General features: G+C 39.1%; 2 protein-coding genes across 2 annotated transcripts; one reads left to right on the top strand and one right to left on the bottom strand.

Annotated features, from left to right (window-relative positions):
• Positions 1–57: 57 nt before the first annotated feature.
• LOC306891579 (putative ferric-chelate reductase 1) lies at positions 58–1,464 on the top strand (the record flags this gene model as incomplete). Its single annotated transcript, XM_079451946.1, has 5 exons — positions 58–199; positions 546–688; positions 796–893; positions 982–1,123; positions 1,456–1,464. The coding sequence occupies 5 exons, from the start codon at positions 58–60 to the stop codon at positions 1,462–1,464; spliced, it is 534 nt and encodes a 177-aa protein (XP_079308072.1).
• A 170-nt stretch (positions 1,465–1,634) lies between these two features.
• On the bottom strand, positions 1,635–20,217 carry agla (amylo-alpha-1, 6-glucosidase, 4-alpha-glucanotransferase a). The gene is made up of 34 exons (XM_079453267.1): positions 20,139–20,217; positions 19,438–19,588; positions 17,577–17,787; positions 17,336–17,505; positions 16,376–16,579; positions 14,961–15,142; positions 14,747–14,858; positions 14,024–14,150; positions 13,593–13,698; positions 13,412–13,509; positions 13,136–13,275; positions 12,656–12,843; positions 11,376–11,499; positions 10,477–10,640; positions 10,284–10,385; positions 10,040–10,195; positions 8,984–9,134; positions 8,484–8,608; positions 8,129–8,241; positions 7,508–7,642; positions 6,313–6,443; positions 6,028–6,164; positions 5,722–5,855; positions 5,394–5,569; positions 5,210–5,312; positions 4,731–4,956; positions 4,487–4,598; positions 4,158–4,293; positions 3,966–4,078; positions 3,655–3,866; positions 3,447–3,544; positions 3,278–3,365; positions 3,059–3,192; positions 1,635–2,622 (listed from the first exon to the last, which is right to left on the bottom strand). Exons 2-34 carry the CDS (start codon positions 19,517–19,519, stop codon positions 2,505–2,507), a joined length of 4,608 nt encoding a protein of 1,535 aa, XP_079309393.1. The 5' UTR covers positions 19,520–19,588; positions 20,139–20,217; the 3' UTR covers positions 1,635–2,504.
• Positions 20,218–20,266: the final 49 nt, after the last annotated feature.

Here is a 20,266-nt window from a genome sequence, read left to right as displayed (position 1 = left end):
TGTTTTTAGATGCATGTTTACATTCTGCTTGTGTGCGTGTGGTGTGCAACGGGGGTCATGGCTTACCCTGATGGAAGTGTGGAGGAGTCCTGTCAGAGCTTGTTTCCCAATCATTCATACATTCAGCCCCAGAACAGCAGCTCTCCGTACAGTGTCTCTGTAAACGGCACCACATTCAGACCAGGACAAAGCATCATAGGCGAGATGCACTTTCCAGCTCCCGCTACTTTATTTGTATTTCAACAAACAGTATTATATTTTTTCCTTAAATTGTAATTGTGGAACAGAATTGACTCACTATTTAAGTATTTTATGTTTTTTGTTGAATGAATGAGACACAAAAATGTTTTGTTATTTACAATACATATCCTATGATGTCATTCTACCTTAATGCTGAAATAATGAATATGTGGTGGTTTTACATTACTCATATAATTATCATTGTGTTTTCCTCTAAAGCTCATGATTGTGTAAGAAGCAAGGGTCAAATCGAGTTACACTGAAAGGCCTGGAGAGGTCAACACACATCTCTGTTTTACTTTCAGTAACCCTGCAGGCGCTGGAGAATGCCTCTGAATTCCAAGGCTTCGTGTTACAGGCCCGGGAGGTGGGCACAAACACTACAGTGGGACGATTTACATCAATAAATACTGTCCGATCCCGTGGACTGAACTGCTTTAACATAGAGGTACGGCATTAGTAATGCATTCAATTTCTTTTTTGTATATGCATACATTCAATTATGTAATATTTGATTTAATGCTTAAAATGAGTCACTTTTATTTTGACCCACAGAACTCCACTCTCAGTCAAGCATCTGCTGAAAGGAAATCCCAGTTTAAAGCTACATGGGAAGCACCATCACATCCCTCCTTGGGCGATATTCATTTCTGGTATATTTCTTTAACATTTGAATTAAGTTATACATATGTAACTCATAGATTTGATTCATAATTTCCCATTTTTGCCATATTCTTGCAGCGTGACATTTGTTACAGACTATGACACTTTTTGGACCAATGTGACAAGCCCGACAATTCGATTATCTGTTAATAGTACACCTACAAAACCTCCACCACCACCACCACCACCTGCTGGCCCTCAACAAGACAGTTCTATACCTGTAAGTATTCGGATATGCTCTTTTTTTATATGCCTCATACATTGAATGTTACATGAATGTTTTATTTCTCAACAGAATTCCTACCACAAATGCAGAATTATGGGTATGCTGATTCTCCTTGCACAAACTGTAAAACACCTCTTACTGTTGTAAAATGTCATGTGCTTTACTTAAACCGCAAGAAAATCACTTAAAAAACAGCTTTCCTTTAAAATTACACAGTTTTCTCTTTTATCTTGTTTTCCTGTACTTATTATTGAAACAGTGTAATTTTTCATTAAGCTTTAATCAGTATAACCAGTACTATAAATGAATGTTCTCTTTTGTTTTAGATGAAGTAATAAAAAAATAGAGTTGAGTCAATGGGAGTTATTATTTGTAGGTATTATGGCTGCCACACAATAATAATAATAATAATAATAATAATTCTAAAGAAAACACTGATGTCATGAAATAAAACACATTTTTGGCAAACTATAGCCAAAGTAAAACCAATAATAAATTGCAGAGTTACTCTTTCAACATTTTTTTATTTCACATTTATGTCTACTATATTTTTACAATATTATTCTAATTGTTCATTCCTTTACAACATGCACACTAAAAACATTGCTTTCTAGCCGTACTCCAGTGTGAAAGTAATGATGATTGTCCACATACAGTCGCATTAGGACAAAGACACTAACCTACTAACAAAGGGTTATTTATACTAAACACTGAAACATGGGAAAAGTGTCTGACTGACAGAAAAACACCACTACATTATGACTACGTATCTCAATTCAGTTATATTAAGGGCAAGCTCACAGTCTAAAGAAGTCACTCAAAGTTGCTACAGTGCATTCGCTTTAGCTGAATGATACATCCGCAGGAACAAGAAAATGTCTCCTTTAGCTCACAAGCACACACTGCAAAAAATGACATTCTTACTAAGTATTTTTGTTTCAGTAAAAATATTTGAAACTTCTAAAATCAATATACAATTACATGACAAGAAAAGTGATCTTAGATGTTTAGTCTTGTTTTATGAAAAATGATATAAGAAATAAGTTTATGGTAAAAACAAGCAAAACAATCTGTCCATGGACAGATATTCATAGAACTTGAATTAAGTACTTGAGAAAAAGGTCAAACTAAATTGAAGTTTATTTTTCAGATTTTTTTGCTTGTTTTTACCATGAACTTACTTAATTCTTATTTTTATTTTCATAAAACAAGACTAAATATCTTAGGTCACTTTTCTTGTCAAGTAATTTAATTGTATATTGATCTAAGAAGCGTTTGATATTTTCACTAAAAACAAGAGAAAAATGCTTAGTAAGAATGTCATTTTTTGCAGTGCACAACAAGTTCAGTGGAAGATGAAGAGGAGAATCTGAGCTCACAGATCGTGAAGAACCTCAAGCACAGCGGCAACAGACCAGGCCTGGGTTTCACAGCTAAAGGAGCAATACTGGCCATTTTCATTAGTGAGCTCTGGCAGACCCTTCCAGGATGACCTGAGACAAAAAACATGAAAGATTTTCTTGGGGGTTTCAAATGACTTTTTTCTACAGGTCAAACCGTTCTATGTTTAATAGCCTACTGTAATAATTGCATCACTCATTAATTCTGGTGTTTTTAAGTAAATAAAGAGTTTATTTGCAAAAACAGATTTTTTTCAACAAAAATGTTTTTAATTGTGTTAGTTAGCTGTATTTTTGTAGCTATTATTACTTAATCAAAACAGCCCAACTTCAGTTTGATTGATATTAATTGAAATGCACAAATAAAAATTATGATTTCTGTGTTTGCAAATGAACTCTTGACATTTTTAATATTCATTTGATTAAATATCTACTTTTAATGAAAAACTGCACAAGTAAGTTAATCTCATTCGCCATATCTGCATAACATCGTCCACGTATTTTGGTCAACCACGAATAACAGATTTACCTTTCCAAGTGGATGTAATGGCGAGAGAGGACATTCTTCACCAAGTACACAGTACTTTCATAGACGTCTTTGCCAAGCTTCTTAGCGAAATAGAGTTTGGCACGAAGGAAGTATCCGATTGGCCAAAGCCACTCCTGACGAGGACAAATGAGATACGATAAAAAGGATAAGAAATCTCCAAGAGAAATGATGCTGATCACGAAATAGATATGAACTTACAGGGCCTTGGTGATAGTTGAATCCTCTGGTGATGTTATAGTTGTCATTGTCAAGAGAATTGTCATAAACTCCACAGTAAACCATGTCACTGTTTAAAAAAGAAAATCAGTCACAGATGCAAGACATTATGCTACACTTCAAGTGAGGTGAGGAGAATGTGAAATCTCACTCTGGATCTAAAGTCTTCATCCCAAGAGGTCCAAGAAGTTTCTCTTCTGCAATGTTCAAAGCTTCCCAAGCTTTCTCCACAGTAAACAGCTCTGGAGCCTAGGAAGCAAACCCACAACAAATTTAATAACTAATGAATAAACATTCATCTAAACGTATCAAAGAGACAATCGTCTTTGCTTTTAGTTACTTTTGGAATGATTTCTTACCACCACCATGGCAATAGTAAAGTTGGGTCTGAGCTGGTAGTCGCACCAGGGACTGGAAGCTCCATAGCTGTCTTTGTAAATGCCCCGCTTATGAACCAGCTCCGGGTGCTTCTCGTTGGGGTCATTCGGGTCCTGGGACACATGGAACAAATTCTCAAAGTTCTTCTGGATATTTCTATCCCAGTCTTCATAGGACACAGAGAGCTGTTTGCCTGCACCAAAGATAAAACAAGACTCAGCAGTGTATGATGAACACTAGTGCAAAAATCTTGGGGGTAGATATAAAACAGCCAAACAACATCCAAGCTCACCATCTTTGTTAATGTTCAGGGTATTGTAAGGAAACAGCCGTTGTTTGTTTAACTCCACCAACCAGCGTAAGGTAGACTTGCACAGACCGACTATTTCCACGGCTGAGCCATCTCTGCATCACAAATAAAAGGTTGAAAAAAGAGATCCAAAAATAGAGGATAAATATGGTTTTCAGAGATTTTAAGGCCTGCCTGGGTGTAGCTGGGATGCCTTTGTTGCGGGCTCTCTCGCTCTCCCCCATTTTGTCCATCCAGGTCCCGCAGTTAAATCGATTCCCGCCATACACAAAGCCAGTGTCAGGGTTCACCTTAGCCACTATATTGAAACCTGGGAAGATTCAGAATACAAAACATCCAACTGATATTCTTACATTTTTGTATTGTTTTGTACCTGTATTTATATATATATATATATATATAGAGATATATCCGTACTGTGTTGTCTCTATGGACCTTTGTGTCTTGAATAAAAAAGTTGATTGATTAAAGAAACAATGGAGTCTATGGTTTACAAAAGGTACCTTCATCTTTCATGTTGCGGTCAATCTGCGGTCCAGCGTTTCTCTCTCTAAACTCTATACCCTGCATGTGACGCTCCATTGCCTCATGAATCACTTCGTACAACGGCTGCTCCTGTGACATTAGCAAAACCGAACAGTTTAGCAAGCCAAATACTGAATTTGGAGAGCATATATACAGAACAATACGCAAAATATATTTTTCCAATTTACAATACAGTGCATTGAGTACCAATGAGTGGTTTACCTCAGTGCCTGGTGGCAAGGCATTAGACTCATCTGTGGGGTACATTCTGGACACAGGGCACTGGAGGATGTCAGTGCCATTGGGTACCATGGTACAGAAGTCCTGAATACACTGCAGCCACCACCAAACCGCATCACGACAATTAAAACGCGCCCCTACACCCTCTCCTAACAGGTTGGGGATGAGACCGTGCCTCAGAGTACCAGCAAAGGCCAGGATAATATTCCTGTGTGGAGAAGGAGGAGGTATTTAGCTCACCCATAAATGATCATTCGTTCATCATTCACTCACTTTTATGTCATTGAAGAATGTTAACGGAATTAACTTCCATTGTATTGACAAAACTTTTGAGAGATTTCAAAATATCTTCCTTTGTGGTTCACAAGAAGCCTTTGATATCATTAAACATTTCACAACAAACACCCCAGGTGTATATCTAGGTCTAGGTCTTAAACAATAAAATGAATTCCTATGAGAACCTGGCCTCCAGGTGTCGACCGGTGACCAGCATGAGTCCCCTCAGGGCGATAAATGTATCTCTGCCCCAACACCGGAAGATTCCAGCAGAGAAATGAGGCAATCCTGTAAAAGCACCAAAAATTCATTTACTCTGGTGATCGGAGCAATTTCACTATGACAGCACTGACTGAATAGACGAGTCACCTGCAGCCATTGAGACACAGCACTGCTCTTTCTGCTTTGTGGTCTCATTTAAACGGTAAGGCACATCAGTCAGGGTTGGTGAGAGAGGTGGAAGAGCTGGATATAGACCCACCCCGCACATCTGGACCGATCCAAGAGCCAGCAGCTTTACAAAAGTTGAGCCATTCTGTACAAAACTGACAGAATAAGGGGCAATCAATGCTTTTAAACTAAAAAAAGAGTTTTCCTGATCTATTTATTTAGATAATACATGATGCAATACATATTTTTTAAAGACAGAATCGTACAGTAAATCAAAATGATACTAATACTGTTTTTAGACACTCACCTTGACATCTGTTCGAAGGTCACATCAAGGGCAGTGCTGTAGGCCCCGACCAGGATGGCATCGAAGTAACGTGGGATCAGATAGCGAGGGATGTGCTTCAAGTACGCAAACATAGCATGGAACCACTGACCCACCTACAGACAAAAGAAATTCAAAAACCTCAACCAGATTTAAACCAGGTTTATTTTGACTTATGCATTGATGACTGGTGTCGTAAACTCTGGCAATCCTCAAAGCTCCGAGTGAAACCCCGGTGATTATCTGCTAGTATATATAGTGCATATTTTGAGCTCTCGATGTATTCACCTCTGCCAGAGTGCCGCCTCGGGACATCAGCCTGTTGCTCACGTAGTCAATCATCCAATCCCCCTGCCTTAGGTTGTCACAGAACGGGTGGCCCAGATCATTTTTGGGTCGAATATCTGCCATCACTGATAATAGCCCTGTGTGAATGACATGACATCAGAACAAATACTGAATAAGGTAAGCGAAGCCAAAACTAAAGTCATTTCTAAAAGCATCTTCAATTGCCAATGGTTTTACTTTTTCATTAGCAGTCTCATGACATTTAATTTAAGTCTGAAATCAGACCTTGCAGACCACCATATTTGAGTGAGGTCCAGACAGGGATGTTATAACAGCCTCCTCCGTCCTCTTTCTCTTCAGCGTCACAGCGAAACAGCAGAATATTCATATCAGCCAGAGTCAGTTTAGAAATAATCCTGATGGAGAAGAAAAATAAAGACACACATTCAGATCTGTATTGAGGGGGCATTACCGTGTGTTCTTTAACTTCCATTTTCTGCACTCAAATGTACTAAACAATGCTATAAAATGTTTTTTTGGCTGTATGGTTCCATAAAAAACCTAAACACCCACACGTGCATTTCCTGGGAATTTAACGTGTGATTTTGACATTATTGTTGACATGCTCTGCCAATGTAGCTACTGGAAATTTTAGCAGGCTTACAATTTAGTGTGACTTTTAAAGTTTCAGTGTATGAAATTTTGCAGGATCTAGCGGTGAGGTTGCAAACTTTAACCAACGGCTCACTCCCCCATCTTTCAAAGCACTTCGGTGGTTGACACAGGACTAAGATGTTGTCACGTTTTCACTTCTTTGTCGAAGGAGATGCTCGGTAGAACAGTTTGTCGGTTAAGAGCTACTGTAGAAACAACATGGTGAATTCCATGCAGGGGCACTCGTGGTGTGTGTAGATAGAAATAGCTCATTCTAAGGTAATACAAACATATCGCTTCTTCGTGTAAAGTCTTTATACATCTCTGAAGACATAGTTGTATATTATGAGCCCTTTCAACCATCGCGCCAATCGTTCTTGTTGCTCAATCTTTCTACTCCGTGCCGATCCCGGCCTAACGGTACGTGAATGGTTTAATTTTCCACCGCAAGGCTGATAACGGAAATCTTTAGAATGTAAACACAAACACATCCGGCGCTGCTTTGGTAACATAAGAGACTGATAATGTCTCTGCACACATTCTATTAGCACGTAAGACAGCCGTGACGAAAATTCAGGCTCACGTGGAAACATAACTGTAACTGTTTCAGACGGTTTCTGTAACGAGATTAGAACGGTTCGGCGCGATGGTGGAAAAACGCTCTATATTGCATATCTGTCAATAGCACCTCTGAAATCTTCCACATTGCACCTTAAAAAGAGCTGGCTAAAAACAATCTTTAACGTATTAAAATGTGGAAAGTTGATAAAAAACAGCATAATGCGACAACAAAGACTCCTCAATGTTGACACGAGTGTGAACTCACTGTGCAAGTGGTGTCTTCAGGGCATCAGGTGTGTTTTGATCAAGCACACTGCCTGCTTTATAAAGAGGGTTGAACTGAACAAGATGATGCCTTAACACACCCACCAGCTCCTGGGATTTGGGGTCCAGACTCACTCTATGAAAGAAGAAAAACAATCAGATCCTTACCTCTTCAACCAAAGAAACATCTGAATTTAATTTAATGCTAAAAGTCAATAGGTTGCCACTGGGGCAGTGGTTCTGCTCAACTGGTGGGTTGAGATCCAAAAATGACTACGATTGGGCTCTGATAGTATGCAAGGTTCAGCTGGAAAAAGCTATTCTTAATGCAAATAAGTAAGAAAAGCTAAATAATGGGATTGGCAAGTTGTTTGTAGAGGTCAAAGTAAGTGCACCTAAGACTTGACGGTATTTTGGAATATATATCTGTGATAGGTCACTGTATAACACAATCAATTTCAGTGCTTGTCTTTAGAAACTCACGCTTGATGTTTCATGTAAAACCCCTGTGCTGATACAAAACCAGTTGGGAATCTCTGACATAGTGTGCAACTCATTTACATACGTAATGACAAGGCTGTGTCTATTCAGTAAAGTTTTTGCAAAGCCTTTGAAGACTAACCTGAAAGCGATGACGCTTCCAGGCGTGAGCTGCTCGAACACGATCTCCTGCACGAATTCACTGCGCCCTCGAGACGTCACGCCGGCCTGTCTCACCACCTTACTGTCCTTCAACTGAACACAAACAAAGAACCCTCTTAGGCTCTGAGATAACATTAACCCGTAAAGTGTTGACACTACAGTCAATCAAAAGACAAAGCAAGTCCAGGCGGGAAATAGTAGATATACCAAAACAAGTCATTGAGATGAAACCTGAAACAGCAGGGTAGGGGTTGAACCTTCCTCAGTAAAGTCTATTGTGTCAGACGGGACGGTTATAATTAGAGCGGTCTCACACCACTCAGGTTACCGGTTACCTGGATGTGCTCTTTAATCTCCACCGTGTACCCAGGCATGCCATTTATGTTCTTCTCATCTTTTTCGTAGGAACCCGCCTGCCTCTCCACCGTACGCGCCTCCAGCACCACCTCCTCTATCTTGCCTGTGAGAGAAGATTTGTTTGGAGAGATTTGTTCAGGTGTTGGTTTCAACTCAGGCATTAAGACCAAGAACAAATATCGGTTTACACAAACAAGTAATCCTTACAGAATCTGAATTAGAACTAGTAGGAACATTTGATGCGCTTATAGGAGCAAATCACACAAACATTTTGTCATTTTTTACAGTATAATTTAACATTTCTTTCTAGCTCAAAAAGGGCCATAAAAGCAAACAACAAAGCACTATTCTAATAAAATGATTCTTCAGGAATGCCTTGTTTAATAACAGTATAAGGGCGTTTGACAGGTGACTCGTGACTGTAGTTAAGTATTCTTTTAAACACAAAGAAGCTTGAGAATCTGTTTTGAGGACGCACCAGGGATGCACATTGGTGGAACCTCGTCCGTGTAATGATGCTGTTTGGGATTCTTGAAAGCCGTGCGGCACACAGCAACCACAGATTGGTGCGTGCTGGGACAATGCCGAGTGACGGCCACAATGTCCTCGTCTACTTGATCCACAAACACCTTGAAAAACATTTTAAGACACACGGAATACTGTTGATCAAGAGGAAAGCTTAAGAAAACCTAAAACTATGGCAATGATACCGCATTAGACCACAAACCTCAGGAGTAGCCTCTTAAACGAATAGTTTACCATTAGTTGCCGCTTATGACGACTAGTCCCGAGACACAAAAACCAACAAAATATGGATATCTACACATTGGGACACTGGGATGTCTGTTCACATAAATATGCAACATACAAGTTAACATTTTTATAATTTTCTCACACAAAGATATTTTTTCACTTCATAAGAAAGCTAGTAAGAGCCAGCATATTATTGAATATACTGCAACACTGTGTTTGCTGAAGAAAGAAAATCACATACACCTGCGGTGGCAGGAAGGTGAGTGAACTATGAGGTAATTCTAATTTTACAGTGAAGTGTTTGTAATAAACGTAGATGGCTGTTTTATGGAGTCTTTGTATAATTCTATTTATAATTTTTTTATATTTAAATCCATTGATGACCTAAATAAACTCTATGGTGGTCAATACTTGGGGCCAGATTTACTAACAGCTTGCAGCAATGAAAACAAGCGATGAAAAAGTGTGGACACAGCTGTTTTTGAGACTGACCTTATTGCATATGCATTTGTAAGATTTTCCTATTCAGACGCAAACTTTATGGGAGGAGAGTATTTCAATAAATCATGCAATGCCAATTACTAAGGTTTGCGCTCTAGTCATAGTACTGGTATTTGCGGCTTTATTTAACGCCCCCAAAAAAGCATGTCTTAAACCCTTCACTCATTTGCCCTGCTCTTGTAGACGGCGTTGGTCATCATGGGAATGATATATTGTGCCTGTGTTTTTTAATGTGCACCTTGTTGGTACATCACCCGCGGAAATTTCCACTCCCAGTTACCTGGCTGAAGCCTTTTGCTGCCAGTTCCTGGTGTAACCGATTGAGTGCCAGCTTTCCAGCGATGATTCCTGACTGCAGGTTGACCTCAGAAGGGGAGGAAGGTTTAGCCTCAGGATTCCATTTGGTATAGAAGCGTTCCTCTGACACAACTGAGATCTGACAGAACAGAACACATTTTTTTATGGTCATATGCATCATATAACAAAGGAAACAGCTTTGCAAGCATGATAAGTTAATCTCTTGCCTGGTGTGGAACTAAGTCATCATAGCCTCTGGTACTTCCAGTGGCACAGCAGGCTATAGAAACAATAGCAGAGCTGGGCAACGAATCATACACAGAGCGGACCTACAACAAACAATATTCAAATTAATATCAGTTCCCAAGAACACCCAACCGGCGTGCTGTTTCTAAACATGCAGTGTTTGAAATGGCACACCTGAATAGGGCATTCATTATCATGTGTGACGTCCAGGAACATGGCATGGGCGATGCTGGGCACAAGAGGTCTGAGATTGGGCTGCAGAAAGGCCCCCACAGGCTCTCCTCCGTACCGATAGACCAGCCTACCCTCCTCATGACTGTCTCCTGCACTCATGGCCTCTACCAGAGCAAAAACAACCACAAATAACACCACACAAACTATAAACGCTACATTTTACTTAAAAGCATGAGCTGTCTTTTGTTACATCCCCCTACACAGTTAAATATTTTTATTGTTTTGAATGTTTCTGTTTAACTATCGCTACATTGAAATAATCGAGATCTTCACAAGATGCGTTGTTCCTTTTATAAGATAAAGAAAGTTAAATAAATGTTTGTAGCTGTGTAGCTCTCCAGACGCATGATTTCTTGCAGCAGACATTCTTAATACCTAAACCCATCTCTTACTCTACTCGACTAGCTGATATTTTTAAAACAAACATGAGTAAATCTCACTGAAAAGTAAAAACACAGCAGACTTAGCCAACCAAAACATTTTAGATCCTCTACAAGTATTAAGGGAATGAATTGAAAATGTCGTCACTTCTGATTTCTGAGCAGTGAAAAACAGTCAAACTTCTGCACCGTTTTCTGAATCTACACAGACCTATACAGTATTTATGAAATAATTAGTTTTTAATATCAAGCAGGCAATCTGGCAGTCTACTAAGACCCCACGGGCTCAACAGTATATGTCCTTTTAGCAATTCAAGATGTTTAATAACATAGTTCGATTTTACATCATACTCCACAATGTAACAAACACACTCAACACAGCGTTAATACAAGCCAGATTAAATTCAACACCACAGCTTTTTAGTGTTATTGAGAATATGTTGTGAAATAATGTCATACCTCTGATGAGTGAAGAGATTCCTAATTTAGTCACAAAGACATTATCCAGCTCCTCGCTGCCTGTGAAGAGCTCAGCCACCACGTACAGGTCAGGCCTGAGAGCGCGGGCAGCATCCAGCATGAACTGCAGCGATCAGGGTTAGATCGGTATGCCCAGCCGAGAGGGAACCAGAACGTTAGTGGATTAGATGGGGTGCAAGAAATGAATTCGGAAAGGGAAAAGAATCATGCCAACCAAGAAACAGAAGACCATGAGACAGATGGTTTGGGGATGGTTTGAAACATAAAGAGAGCGAATGAAAATTAGATTGTCAGATAGACAAAAGAACAGAAAGGGATGCAGTGCAAAAAGGAGGAGACAAACAAGACATCATCAGTGTCATGCCTACAGACCTCTGATGAGACTGGTTATTCCCAGCCGGTTTACAAACACATTGTCAATCAGCTCGCTGCCTGTAAAGAGCTCGGCTATCACATAGAGATTGGGTCTGACTGCTCTGGCTGCTGCTAGCATGGCCTGCAAGGCACAATACCAGTTAACAGTGTGCACAAAAAATAACATTATATATTAAAATGAATAAAAACAGAGTTATCCGTTTTTTTGAACATGAACTCTTCATATATTGATCAAAGAAATATTTCCTGAGCTGGCTAAGAACCACCCACTTAGGAAATGACATTTGACATGTGAAGCCATGAATGTAATTTATCAATTATAATATTTAAATCCACAATAATAGACCATATAAATAAAAACATAAATTACTGCGGGCCACTCTCTATGTACAACTATAGAGAAAACTATATTGAAACTCTTAGTAAAACACATGTAGGTGGTCCGGCAATGGAGTGGGTTGGTTAGGGTGTATAAAAACAATTCAGACAAAAGTTTCATTTGTTTAATAAATGTGAATGTTGATAGAGGAAGGAAAAGCGTGAACTGCTGATCTGACTTCACCAACAAGAATGGTTTTGTAAATATATCATTACACTTTTGTCAATGAGCATAAGAGAGAATAAGACACACTTAATGTTTCTTAGATTCAAATATAAAGCTAATAATAGAATAATTGGCAGCCAGGAAAGAACCATCAGCCAAAACAGACTAACAATGACACTAACTAATGAGCTCATCATTTAAAAATGTGTAGGAAAAACATATAAATCCTGCCCCCACATCTAATATTCTTTATCTTTAAAACCCCTTTTCATCTTAAAACACTTATTTTTCTTTCAACAAGCCAATAGTAGTCAAGTATCTTTTGACACTGGTGCTGTACCTCAGCCACATGCAGTGGAGTTGAGTGGCAGTTGTCCAGACGCACACCCACAAAGTGCTTGGCTGTGATCTCTGTGTATTTCTGCATGTGGGCCCACAGGTACGGGCAGTCTTCAGGCCCGCTGCCATAGCGCAGTTTAACGCTGTCACCCCAGCAAATCAGCTCCCTCCTCATGTAGACGTTGGAGCCTGTCCATAATATGAAGAAGAAAAATCAACTTTGATTTACTTTGTTGCCAAAAACGTTTGGGATGTGCTGATTGTGTATTGATATACTCTGTGTTAATATCGCCACCCTGTGGTCACAGGCAGAATGATTGATCTAAAATTCCTACATCAATGCAAGTTTATTGTCATCTTGATTCGTTTTTGGTTAGCTTAACTGTTTTATGTACTTTGTTCATAATACTTTGTAGCCTAATATACAGTATATGTAAATACATGCATTAGTAAAGGCTTGAAAAAATGCAAAATAATGAACCTGGTTCTGCAAAGTTTCTCAATGGTTCATCCCCCATTACCCAGCCATTGTGGGCCAGGAAGTGACAGGCCTTTTCTGGCTGATTCATTAGCTCCAGATCCTGCTCAAGGGTTGACGCCTCAAACGGAAAAGTGAAATATCTGCAGGAAGACCAATTTATTTAGAAATACTAGTTTTACTCTAGACAGAAGTGTTTAAATGTATTGGCATTTACAACTGGTGAAGTGATCTTCGTTTTCAAAATTTAAGCAATATTTTAGTTTTAATTTCTAATACCTTGTGACCAGAGGATGTTTGCTGGTGACGGGGCCCAGCTTGGGTCCGTGGTCTGCCAGTCTCTCATAGGTCACAGTTCCGTCAATGCAGTTAAGTGCCTGAAGATACGGAAATGACATCACTTCACTGAAACGCATGACATGAAGTTCAAGGCCTAGAGAGAGATTTACTGTAGGCCTACCTGTTCCTGATGGTGCTGGCTTTCTCTGAACTGTTCGTCATTTAACTCCTCCAGTCTCCTTCTCAGCCAGTTACAGCAGTCTTCAACGGCACTGGGACTGTTACTACTGCAACAACAACAAATGATTTAATCTGTTATACATTACAGTTCTGGGTAGGCAGAGATTAAAGTGACAAGACACAAAAATGGATATTCAGGGGAAAATTGGGAATATGATCGGTGTGAATATGATTTCAGAGTTGTACAGATATTTTTATTTTGTGACTTTTCAGGATGCTTTTCTTTTCAAAAACAAAACCAGACCCTATTTGCTTTTATTATATGTAAAAGCATGCAACAACAACAATAAAATCAAAGTAAGTTCATATTCTAAAATAAGCATAGGATAGTCTACGGTAAATATATGCTAAAATTCATAACAACATACTGACCTATGGGGCACAAAGATCTCCAGAGCAGAGTTCATATCAACTGTGTTACCAAAGCGCCTGTATTGAGGGTCCTGAATAATCTTCAGTTGCTGTTTTCCATTAGTTTTGCTTTTGTCCGGTTTTGCCCCTGTACACACAATACCAAATCAATAAGTAAGCAAAAAATGTATGTAATTTCCTAAAGCTTCCAGAACCATACAGAACATAAGGTCACATTTGCATTTACTTTTATGCATTGCAGATACTTTCATCCAAAGCGACCCAGGTAATCCCTGGGGTTAAAGCCACCACAATTAGGGCTGTTAAACGATTAATCGTTATTAATCGTATCCAGAATAAACGTTTGTGTTAATAATGATAATATATGTCTGTGTACTGTGGATATTAATTTTGTCTTTATAAAACAAAATACATACTGTACGTGTATATATACATATATGTAGAAATATAAAACATAAAAATCGATATATGTTTATATACATTTTGAATTATATATAAATATAATTATACGCATGCAAATATTTTGTGAAATATACATGTGCTTATAAATACAAAAAAACATGCGGAGTACACAACCATATTGCAGTTCTCTACCAGCTGAGCAACAGAAGCGTTTACATTCCACAAAACTTGGAATTTCGGTTTTCAACACACAAAATTGCTTTAGATAGAAATATAAATGGCCAAATGTAAATGTGACTGAGAATTTCCATAGGAGCCCACCGCTTTGGAGTAAAGATCTAAACTGGTCAACCACAGGTTCCACCTTGACCTGGAAGAACTCCCACAGTTTAATCTTGGGATAGACATCCTGCCAGAGGATTCCACGAATAGCCTAATAAAAACAGATACACTTTGATATTAGGGAAATAGGTTGAAGTTATACACCCAAGCTATTTCATGTTTAATGTATCCACAAACACATTCATCCACTCACATGAAGGTGTTCGTGACTCTGGATAAGTGCTGGGAGACCTTTGTTTGCGTACTTGCCCTCAGCTATATCACAGGTGAAGTGCCACAGAGCTCTGTCCAAAATCCAGGCCGGCTTCAGGTGAGGAGAATTAACCAGGTTATAACCACACTCCGGATGTTTCCTTATCCATTTGCTGTTAGAAGCTGAGCAAGACAATACACAATAACTAGTGACTTGTAATATTAAGATTGTTATGCAGATTTTCCTATTACTTTATAACATTATTTTCAGGTTGAAGTAGATCTTGAGTCATTTTATGTATTTTGGATTCAATTGTATTTAACCCACACACAGTGAATAGACTTACAGAACACCACCCAGCAGCTGATGCGTGTGGCATTGACACACAGCTCTAGATAAGTTATCACACACTCCCTGACCTTTTGCTGTGCTGAGCTCTGGCAGGAATTGTGAACTATGAACTTTGTTTTCTATGAACACTGCCTTTACCACATTCATGCTCAGTGAGAAAAGATCGAAGAAACATGAGCTGTGTCCAAAACTGTTCCCATTAGTATAGTGCAGATTTGTTGTGCTGTCTGAAACAATAATGGAGAATATTAAGCGCATTCATTCATGCAATGTGTATTGCCCATATACGGTCACTGAATAGATATTACCCATAATGCAATGTGAGTTTCATGTCGAATGAGTTCTAGCAGCTCGAATGATAGCAGCAGGAGTTGCCTTGTTTAAAAAATCATGTATGTGATTATTATAAATATTATTAGTGCTCATAATATAAATCAAGATAATATTTATTTACATCCGGCTTTGTATTTGCTCACACTTTTTAAACTAGTTTTTTAAACTCCCCACGAGTCTTTGCTAAACCCCCGCAGTCACTTTGCGTTTGAATGTTCTTCTTTAGCATTCTGCTCACATAGTGGGTCTCACTCACAGCACAACACAACAGCTGAACTGCAGCACAACATCATGTCAGTCAGGGAGAGTGTTTCACCAACAGCTCCTGTCCTCTGTAAATAACTATTTTTAGAAAATGAAGTTGGTGTGGGCTTCTACCCAAGACTTACAGTCAATATTACTTTTACATTTATGCATTTGGCAGACGCTCTAATCCAAAGCGACTTACATTGCATTGTATAATACTTTTGTTTCATACAATGAGTAATCCCCTGGGATCGAACCCATGACCTTGTCATGGCTAGCGCCATGCTCTAACCACTGAGCTACAGGATAGCATATCTTGCTATAAATGTGGCCTTTTTTTCAGAAATAAGAGAAGATATTTATATATGTTACTAATAAGAAGTGTGTTTCTGTGAAAGGATCTCCTTTGGTTTCCATTTAAGCAACAGTGCAACCACAGTAACCTACAACGGATGCTCATTACAACACTCTAGAACTGCACACACCTGTATGATTGTAAACCACATCAGTGATGCACAGCATATTCCACTCGTTCTTCATCTTCTCCACCAGGTTGCCAACATCCGTCCAATTGTAAGTTTGTCCGGGCAGGGAGAAGTCTGGGTTGAGCTCCAGTTGATCAGCCAGAGAATAACAGGATCGAGACTCACCTAATGTCTGCAGTGGCGTGAAGTGAATCATATTGTATCCTAGAAAATAACAATTTGATTACAAAATTACCTTTTCGGGACATTCAAGTATACAGTATACACATAACAAAGCACATAACAAAGTAATACATCTACAGATATTTTATAACCATAGAATTTTGGACTAAAACATTTCAAGTCTAGTTTTTAGCATAAATAATCGTATGCAGGTTTCAAACATGTTGTCTCTGAAGTATTGAATTAAATAGACTGTGCATCTTTAATTCATTTGTTGCTTTAGGCTGTTTACTTGCTTGGACTTGGTGAGTTTGCTATAGAGGTTGTTATTGATTTGGACATGTACCCAAACAGAAGATAAGAGAAGTTCAAATGCAGATAAAGTTGACAGACATCAAAAAAGTGCAACTGATGCAATGTGAAACATTCAGTTCTTTTAAGTTGTTTACGGATTCAGCTCTAGTCTTTCATTTGAAATATCCTCAAAATTCTGTTATAATTTACTCACCCTCTTGTCACTGTGAGACTTTCTTTCTTCTGCAGAGCACAAAGGAAGATATTTTGAAGAAGCAACGGTACCCATTCACTTGAATTGGTTTTGTGTCAATACAATTGAAGTGAATTGGTACCACCGCTGCTCGGTTACCAACCATCTTCAAAATATCTTCTTCTGTGTTCTGCGGAAGAAAGAAATTCATACAGGTTTGAAATGACAAGAGTGTGAGTAAATGATGAGCTAAAAGGTGAGCTAAAAGGTAAAAGGTGAGCTATCATAAAACACATCAGCTGTTTATGTACCTGCTTCCTTGGCAACTCTGAGTCGGTCCAGCCACTCATCCAGGGGCCCAAGACATTTGGACAAGTATGTCTGGATACTGATGCAGTCTAGTGGCAAAACATGGTTGTCTGCCCCTACCCGGAGTACTGGGTCCACCACAATATATCCACCACCAGACTTCTTCTCATCTCTGATGGGTAACAATACATTTAGAGACTAAGACATTTCGTACTCTAAACCCTTCTATAAAGCCTAACTCACCCATGGCCAAAGTAATACTGGTATGAGCCTGAAATCTGGAGGTCAAGGGTGCAGAACTTGTCAGAATCATCTTCTCTTCCAGTGGAGTTGATCCACTTTAAGGCACGGAATTTGTGCCGATCAAAGCGCTCCCCCTCAGCAGGGTAGTTAGTGTAAACGTGAACATGTTTCCCCTGCAGAGTGGGGCCCAGACGAAACTGGAGCTCGAACCCTAAGTTGAAACACAAGAGCAGCAAACAAAAGTTTGTCATGTGTAAACAAAATCTTCCAAAAAATACATTACGGTGGCAGTACCATAGTACAGCCATGGTTTCATATGGCAAGACTTTAAAGGAACAGTTCATCGTTTTCTCATTTACTTACGCTTCTTCTAATGCAGAACACAAACAAGGATTTTTTGCACCCTGCAGCAGTCCATCAAATTCCAAAGGGGTGTAAAGTCTCATTGATACATTTTAACGACAATAAAATAACACCATACAATGATTGTTAAATGTTCAGTGTGGATTTTAAATGAATTAGACGTTCACTCACAAACTGCAAAGTATTTAGAAATATGAGTGTTTTAAAATAGCAATGAGCAGATTTAATGCCAAATAAACACATTAACTGCGCAACATTTTGTGGCATTTATCCTTAGCCGTTAAAACTACATAGGACATTATTGACAGAAATTGCATTTACTTGCATTTAGATTGATAGCAATGCATTTGTCAATAAAAAAGACACAATATAATGATCCTAACATTTAATAAAAACGTGTTAAGTGTGTTTGTCAGGTCTGTGCTCTCTCATGCATGAACACTGCACTATTTGAAGTCCGTAGTTGCTTATTCCAAACAGAGCTTCTATGAATCCCTGTTAAGTCTCCTTCAGCCTTCTGTTATGTGCGTTCGGTGGTTAAATGTCTGCAACGGAGCTATCGTTCACCAACCATTGCTTTCTCCCATATTTTGAGGATTATGTACCTAGTGATGTTTAGAATATTTCTTGTTATGTCGCTGATAATGTATGTGCGTAAAAACCTTATTTCTAAACGTTTAGGTTTCACAGGGAGCAATGCCCCATTGTAAATATATATATAACCGGAATATAGTGAGCCATACGAAAGTACATCACAAGACTACTCGCAAGTAGTCGACCTCGATTATGGACATGTCTCAAAATATCTTCTTTCGTGTTCCACAGAAGATAGAGTCATATACACGTTTCGAACGGTATAAATCACAACACCATTTTTATGTTTGAATGAACTATACCTTTAATATGTTTGCCATAACCCTGCATATTAATAATGTCCCATAGACTGTACATATTATTGTTTCCTCCCAATCTCAATGTTTACATATTGCACTCCTCAATAAACATTTTGCAGGTTAACGAAACCTTTCAGTTGTTAAAAATGGAATTCCCAATACAGGATTTAAGACTGGATTATATTAACCTATTTTAAAACAGAGATAGAGATAGAGATAGAGATAGAGATAGAGATAGAGATTGAGATTGAGAGAGAGAGAGAGAGAGAGAGAGAGCGTAGACTCTTTGCATTAAAGTTTAGTTCAGCAGCTGTTCCACCATATCATGTTTAGATTATAAAATCTACCCTTTAGTTGCTGGATGCTCCCATGCCCACCAGGATTACATTTCTCCAATGGAGGCACAGCCAAACTAATCTCATATTGTCAGTGCAAAACACGTGTATAGTTTATGAGTGCATGAAAGAATAGTTACGGATAAAGTTGGCTCCTGAACATCTATAAATAGCCACAAACGTTTCACACGTGTCATACAGCGCATTCCCGGCGTTATAACAGCACACGTTCACTCCACACAACAATAATAAAAACGGCTTGACACTTGCCTTGGTCCAGACGGAAGAGGGTCCTGTCAAGATTCTCCATGTCATTGAGGACCATCACTCTTATTTGCTTACTAGGTGTCATGATTGACCTTCTTAGCGCGTCCTTAACATACAGGAAACGATGAGCAGGAATTCAACAGGATCCCCTACACTGAAAACACATGCATATCTTCAGAGTGTATTCCAACAGATGACATTCAAGTGCACTTAACGGAATTCCGGCTAGTGAACTAGCGTCTTAATAATTACACAACTGTTTCCTTCATTGCCACATTTTAAGCCTTATAAATGCAAGAACCACCTAAAACGACACGGCTCTCCGACCGGACAGAGAACGCTGCAGGAAATGCGCTCGAGACTCACACAGCACATATATGCACCATCGCCCCCGTTAATCTAACGTCACGGGCATTTAAAGTGACGGCCAAAAGTATCCACTGACCCTGGAGGGTGCTTGAGGTCAAGTGTATAGCTGATAAAGGCCAAGCAGGTCTATAGGCCTATTAATCGGGGCAACAGTAACATTTGCCAAAGAGTACAAACTATATGCATAGAAAGCTGCGCTGTCCTCTTCTGATGGTGACACGGTCAACAACAGCGCGCATCACAGTACACACGACAGACGGAATTAACATAAACGTTTCGATCATCCCTGCATGAACAGTATGCAGACTTTAAGAAATTTAGGATTAGAGACACACCGGTGTTATATTCCTGCCTTTGGTTTAAGGACGTTCCAGTGGCTGTCGAAGGAGGCGTGTACAGTATGCGGTATACTCCACTTCCCGTTACCGTAACGCCGCTAGTATGCGACGCATTGGACGTTGAA

This window comes from Barbatula barbatula, assembly GCF_947034865.1.
Source record: "Barbatula barbatula genome assembly, chromosome: 3".
Taxonomy (NCBI): domain Eukaryota; kingdom Metazoa; phylum Chordata; class Actinopteri; order Cypriniformes; family Nemacheilidae; genus Barbatula; species Barbatula barbatula.
This window is presented reverse-complemented; position numbering and strand designations above follow the sequence as displayed.